Raw genomic sequence first — 7,326 nt, forward strand, 5'->3', positions numbered from 1 at the left:
TTTCAATTAATGGGAATAGGTTAATAAATCACAAAACGAGCTTCATTAATAATTCTAAAAGCTGATATGTTTGTGCCATTTTCTGAGGTGTCTTCTCGATTTGGTGACGGAGATGAATTGAAGAAAGAATGCATAATATCCAAGGAGGTCATTTGCCTTGTTCCTGAAAAATATATCATACCTCACCAAACATTTAGTACAGGACCATGTTTCATTTCAAATGAGTGCATTTTATTTGACCATCTCACTCTTTTTATTTCAATAACATTCTACTTATTTTAGATCCAAAATTATCAAAACCATTCAATTGGAAATTAAACATTCTTGCAGTAAACTAAAATTGTTGTACCATGATTATGTTTTGACTCAAACCTTTCAAAATATATAATTATAGTAAACATCTACTGAATACTAACATATGTATATAAATTGCTCTTCTTTTATTGTTTTAGGTTAAACTGAATTCCATATGAATGTTGTATGCACAAATTTTTCTAACGACTATGTATATTTCATTCTCATTAAAATACATTATTATTATTAATATTATTATCGTACATGCAAACAGACATCCTAATAGCATCTCTACATATGTATATGTCGAGTTTAGAGAAAACACTGTTCATGTTGTAGTATGAAAGAGATTTATTCAAGAAGAAAAAATGAAATATTGAAAACAAGAAATTTTTGTTGTTGCAGTTCTCCATTTTTGCAAAATTATTTTTCAATCGCACCATATATGTTTCATGTTGAGGTGTTGCTAAAAGCTAATACATACATACATACATACATACATACATACATACATACATACATACATACATACATACTTATATGACCTCTTCGGTGGACTAATTGGTTATTAGAGTCCGCCTCGGATGCGGGAAGTCGCGGGAGCATAATGTGGTGCAGTAAACATTTAGGCCAATTTAGGCGGGATCTGACGTGTGAACATCTACATGTGTGTCGTGCGAGAAGTTCTACACAGGTGCCTCATGAGTGAAGCTCTACGTATGTATCTCAGTTGTGAATCTCTACAGATATATCTCATGCGAGAAGTTCTACATATGTTTGTCATATGTGGCATATATTACCATGTAATACTATACACTGATTGTTGCCACTCAAAAATGAAGAAGAGATTACATTTTCTTGGAATTACAATTACCGTCTTAAAATGGGCTGGTCATTCTGACTTCGTATGACTCATTCAGTGGCTGTGTACAAGAAAGTACCGGCATCTCTCTCTCTCCAGAAAATCACAAAATACAAATTCTGAACCACGAAAGATGTCTGTCTGTCTGTCTGTCTCTCTTTCTCCACAAAATAAGCATTCTCAACCACGAAAGATCCGACATGGAGACTTTACAATGAATACTTTTGAAGAGATCTAAATTAACTAGGTAATTTAGCCAATTGATGAAACTGAAAACTGAGAAAACTACACCCTTTTATTAGATTGTTATTGTCATTAAAATTAAAGAAATTCCTTTTGAATTTGTACCGTTTTATGAGGAAGGCATTTTCAATTTGTTATGAATATAAAACAAAAATCGGATGAAAAATAATACATTTATACCGAATTGAATATATACATATTTTATAACGCAACTGTTTTTATTCTCTGCCAACAATTAAGTGCATTTCAGGAACACTCAGACGCTTGTTGTCTCAGGCGTAATTGCGCATATTTCATACATAATGAGGTCTGAGGGTCTTGCAGGATAAACAACTTGTTTACCGACAACTGAAGGTAGATGGGTGGAGTTTGACGACACGTCAGTTGCCATCTAATTTAATGGTTTCCGAAGTATGTCGTAATTCCAGTCTGGAATTTGAGCTGTCGAACATGAAATTTTATTGGTTGAACAATGCCTGGTAATAACCTAAATGGTGATAATCCGCTGCTTCTAATGTAAAAACGGTTTCATTTTTTTTTTACTGCAAAGTTGAGAACAATTGCTGTAAGCTGAAACGATTGGTTTTGAGATAAAATATAGATGTCGCGGTTGCACCAATCACGCTAGTCTGCTTAGATCGGTATAAATAAGAACACCATGCTGTCTCTCAGCCAGTTTTGCACCAACCCTGTACGATATATTTCACTGGAGAGACAATGTTCTCAGTCGCACTTTTGGTTTTACTTGCCGCTTCTGCCGGTGTTGAAACGGCCATTTTGGAAGATCTAGGTGGGGCAGATCTGCAAGTTGTTCGTATTCGACTAGAGGAAGAGAAAGCCAAGCGACTTCTTTTACAGAATGACGTTGAAGTGTTAATGCTGCAAGTTGAAGAAATTAAAAGAAAATGTGATCAAAGGGACAAGCAGGGTACATAAAGCTCTATACATATTCATTTTTCATCGCATTTTCAGTGAATCTCCAATTATAACGGTTGTATATTTCTGTATTAGGTGTTATTATTGTTTACTTTTGTAACGTCGGTGTTCAATTTAATTTTCGACTAGAAATTGCAGTCATTTTGTGCACCTACGAGAAGTTATAAAGATTTTTATTTTAATTCAGAAGAAGGATGCAATAGTCAATGCTCTGATGTTATACACCTTTGTACATTAGACCTTACTTAAAGCACATGAAACTCAACAAAACATAAACTTACTCTACTTGAGTCAAATATAATGAGCGAATACAATAACTAAATGATGTAAAGAATATAGTCAACAATTGAATCTACAACACTACAATTTTAAGACATTGTTCCACTCATTCAACTGTTTCTCATGTCTATCATAATTATTTAGAAATTGAATCAGGCCTTATAAATATTTTGAAGAGTAACACGTCAACAACTTTAAAATAGTTTTTGTTGCAATGAGATAAACGACCTTTTTATATTTCAGGTGCTCATGTGAATGTATCTTTCGTAACCCACGGCGTTGCCTTCACCGCTACCCTCTCTTTAAATACAAAGTACGTATCCGAACAGACGGTGATATTTGACCATATTCTAGTCAATGAGGGAAACTGTTATGATTCCTCTACTGGAAGATTCAAAGCTCCTGCAAGGGGCCTGTATTCCTTCTCTCTAACCGTATTGACGGGTGGACTTCCCCAGCACGTTCATTTATTTATTATGAAAGACAAGGAGGAGATTGGAAGGGTGTATTCGGGAGACGGATCAGGGTCAGTGATGATTGTAACTGTGATGGACAAGGATCAGGTGGTCTATGTCAAGGAAAGACCTGGCCATTCAGAAACTGTCCACGGAAACCACTGGTCGACATTCACTGGCCTACTACTCGATCGATATGATTAGAGACAATGTACGTATATCGAGATATTAGCATAGCAAGTTGAAATCAATGGTCTATAAATTTCTTTTGCATCTAAATGAATTGGGCTTTTTAATTTATGTGCAAATCTGCCTTAATACATACATTGTAATGTTTTTAATAAAAGTAGTGAAGTTTTGACTGTCTGTGTCTATATTTTGTGTACTATAAACTGATGAATGGTAGTAACATATTTGTACCCATTGCAGTGAATTTTCAACAATAGCTGAATACTTTTATTGTTTATCGTGTTGCAGGACAATTTATTATTAATTCTCATTCACAACACAAAGGTAAGCATTTGTAACCATAGTGAGGTTCATTCCTCGTACCGTGCTTGTTGTATTGATATTATGAAACCCTTTAATTTTTTGTCATTCCCGAGCGTCACCTGTGCCAGGATATCTTACTTCGTGCGTTCCAAAAGTGATCACATCGTTGTGTTCATGCAGACGGGAGAGGTAATAAAAATTACTGTTTCATATCTTGGCTGATGACTGCAAACTTAAGAGCCTTGCCCGGCATTTGGAAATGTGTCTGGAATGTGGAAACACATGCTTATATTTTTCTTGTACATAGATTATTACTATGTGCACAAGGATCGGTACAACGATGATAGAGTGAAACTTCGCCTGGGTCAAGGAGAATTATGCACATCACTGACCATAAGACACTCACCCACGTACATAAGAAGCATGATGATGTCATTAGGATATTCTGAGATCTTTTAATCTAGTAACAGTATCAACGTATCGAAACACTTATATGTACATGTTATTTCTAATTTTTTAATTCCATAATGTGACAGACACATCAACTGCTAATCATTTTGTGTTGGTTGTGAATAATTATTGTTAAAGTAAAATATAATTTTAGGTTAGCGGAAATCAATTATTATGATGAACTATATCAAATTCGGTATTTAAGAGAATGAAGGTAGCTGATTCCATGGGAATAGTTACCATAAGAAATTAATGTATTGTTGTCAGAAAACGCCTCCGTATGAATAAATTGTACACAATAGTAGCTTCGACCTAAAAACCAATTCCATTTTTTCTTGTCGCTGGCTATGTGCTACTGGATGTAAGAGAAGAGATCTGATTGGACCAGGTTGTTATAGTGGGCACCTAAAAGGAAACTTTTTCTCAGGAACTATTCACAGCATATTAGTGTCGTCTTTCTGGAAAACGTCCCCTTGGAGAGGTCCTACATAGGATCAGTCGTGTGCTGCCGGTATTACCAAGAAAGTATTTTCATTTGGTCATATATTAACCTTACGGTCTGCGGCCTTTAAAGTTTTGTGTGAACTATAGTAACAAATTGTAGTTCAGAAAATATGTTCAACCCCTAATTGCCCGTTTTATCAGGAACTTAGCAAGAATGTGTTTGTAATTTTAGGAATAAATTGTCTGTCGTGTAGGTTTTAGACATTTATTTAGTGTGGTACTACGTTCTAGTGATGCTGAATTTCAAACGCATGTGTCTTGGAATAGATTTTTACAGTGAAAATTTCGTGACAAAAACTTTAGAGCTATCATACTTGTTTCAAACCGGTTATATATTACCAGACAAAACAGGACTTATAAATGAGGTTACATTCTCACTATTTATTAATTTCGGTAATTTAATTCTTTAACCTGGCAATTAATATTTAATGATTTTGTTCTGGTTTTTCAATCAGATTCCTTCAATTCTCAAATGTATCTTTAACTGGTACCATATATTTATTTTTGTGCTGACGTGTTGTTAAAAGCTAGTACATACATACATACATACATACATACATACATATCTCATGCGAGAAGTTCTATATATGCGAGAAGTTCTATATATGTTTGTCATATGTGGCATGTATAACCATGTAGTACTATATACATTGATTGTTGCCACTCAGAAAAGAAGAACAGATTACATTTCCTTGAAAATACAATTAACCATCTTAAAATGGGCTGGTCATTCTGACTTGCTTTGAATCGTTCACTGACTGAATATAAACAAATTCTGTCTGTCTGTCTGTCTCTCTTTCTCCACAAAATAAGCATTCTCAACCACGAAAGATCCGAAATGGAGACTTTACAGTGAAGACTTTTGAAGAGATCTAAAATAACTAGGTATTTTACCAAAACTGATGAATCTGAAAACCGAGATAACTGCACCCTATTATTAGATTGTTAGTGACATTAAAATTATAGACATTCCTTTTGAATTTGTACCGGTTTATAGAGAATGTATTTTTAATTTGTTATAAATATACTCTAAAAATCGGATGAAAAATAATACATTTATACCGAATTAAATATATTTATATTTTATAACGCAACTGTTTTCATTCTCTGCCAAGTGCATTTCAGGAATGCTGAGACGCTGATTGTCTCAGACGTAATTGCGCAGTATTTCACACATAACGAGCTCTGAGGCTCTGGCATAATAAACAACTTTTTTTTTTACCGACAGCTGAAGGTATATGGGTTGAGTTTGACGGCACGTCAGTTGCCATGGTTACCTGGCAATTTACTGGTTTGTGATGTATGTCGCATTTCTTATTTGGAATGGAAGATGCTGAACATAAAATTGTATTGGTTGCAAAATGCCTGGTGATAACCAAAATGGTGATAATCGGCTGCTTCTAATGCAAATACGGCTTCATTTTGTTTCTGCAACGTTGAGAACAATTGCTGTAAGCTGAAACGATTGGTTATGAGATAAAACGTAGATGTCGCGGTTGCACCAATCACGCTAATCTGCTTAGATCGGTATAAATAAGAACGTCATGCTGTCTCTCAGCCAGTTTTGCACCAACACTGTACGATATATTTCACTGGAGTGACAATGTTCTCAGTCGGACTGTTGGTTTTACTTGCTGCTTCTGCTGGCGTTGAAACGGCCATCTTGGAAGATCTAGGTGGGGCAGATCTGCAAGTTGTTCGTATTCGACTAGAAGAGGAGAAAGCCAAGCAACTTCTTTTACAGAATGACGTTGAGGTGCTAATGCTGCAAGTTGAAGATTTGAAAAGAAAATGTGGTCAAAGGGTCCAGCAGGGTACATAATTCTGTCAATAGATATTCAGTTTTCATCGCCATTTCGGTGAATCTCCAATTCCATTCGGATGTATATTTCTGTATTAGGTGTTTTTATTGTTTACTTTTGTAAGATGGATGTTCAGTTTATTTCTCAGTTTAGAAAGTTCACTCATTTTGGGCACCTGCGAGAAGTTATCTCACTAATTGCTAAGTGAAAAGGCTTTTCATAGCAATTCTGAAGAAGGATGCAATAATTGATGCTGTGATGTAATAATATACCTTTATACTTTCGAACTTCCTTAAAACACATTAAACTGAACAAAAGAAAAACTTGCTTTACTGGTGTCAAATATAATGAGCGAATACAATAACTAAGTGATGTCAAGAATATAGACAACAATAAAAGCACTACAATTTTAAGACATTGTTCCACTCACTCAGCTGTTTCTCATGTCTATCATAATTATTTAGAAATTGAATCAGCCCTTATAAATGTTTTGAATGGTAACAGGTGAACAACTTTAAAATAGTTTTTGTGGCAATAAGATAAACGACCTTTTTATATTTCAGTTGCTCATGAGAACGTATCTTTGGTAACCCACGGCGTATTCCTTCTCTCTAACCGTATTGACGGGTGGATTTCTCCAGCACGTTCATTTAATTATTATGAAAGACAAGGAGGAGATTGGAAGGGTGTATTCAGGAGACGGAACAGGGTCAGTGATGATTGTAACTGTGATGGACAAGGATCAGGTGGTCTATGTCATGGAAAGACCTGGCTATTCAGAAACTGTCAACGGTGCCCACTGGTCGACATTCACTGGCCTACTACTCGATCAATATGATTAGATACAATGTACGTGTATCGAGATATTAGCATAGCAAGTTGAAATCAATGGTCTAATCAATGGTCTATAAACTTGTTTTGCATCTAAATGAATTGGGCTTTTTAATTTATGTGCAAATCTGCCTTAGTACATAATTCGTAATGTTTTTAATAAAATTATTGAAGTTTT

General features: G+C 35.0%; 1 protein-coding gene across 2 annotated transcripts; it reads left to right on the forward strand.

Annotated features, from left to right (window-relative positions):
- Nucleotides 1–2,065: 2,065 nt before the first annotated feature.
- LOC149779555 (cerebellin-2-like) lies at nucleotides 2,066–7,326 on the forward strand. Of its 2 annotated transcripts, XM_089940278.1 has the most exons (3): nucleotides 2,066–2,327; nucleotides 2,858–3,280; nucleotides 6,881–7,326. In XM_089940278.1, exons 1-2 carry the CDS (start codon nucleotides 2,117–2,119, stop codon nucleotides 3,271–3,273), a joined length of 627 nt encoding a protein of 208 aa, XP_089796404.1. In that variant the 5' UTR covers nucleotides 2,066–2,116; the 3' UTR covers nucleotides 3,274–3,280; nucleotides 6,881–7,326. The 2 variants fall into 2 exon arrangements, with proteins under 2 accessions (XP_089796404.1, XP_089796405.1); XM_089940279.1 differs by lacking the exons at nucleotides 2,066–2,327; nucleotides 2,858–3,280 and adding an exon at nucleotides 5,934–6,329.

The sequence above is a fragment of the Sinohyriopsis cumingii genome, chromosome 17, assembly GCF_028554795.1.
Source record: "Sinohyriopsis cumingii isolate HCF-2022 chromosome 17, ASM2855479v2, whole genome shotgun sequence".
Taxonomy (NCBI): Eukaryota; Metazoa; Mollusca; class Bivalvia; order Unionida; family Unionidae; genus Sinohyriopsis; species Sinohyriopsis cumingii.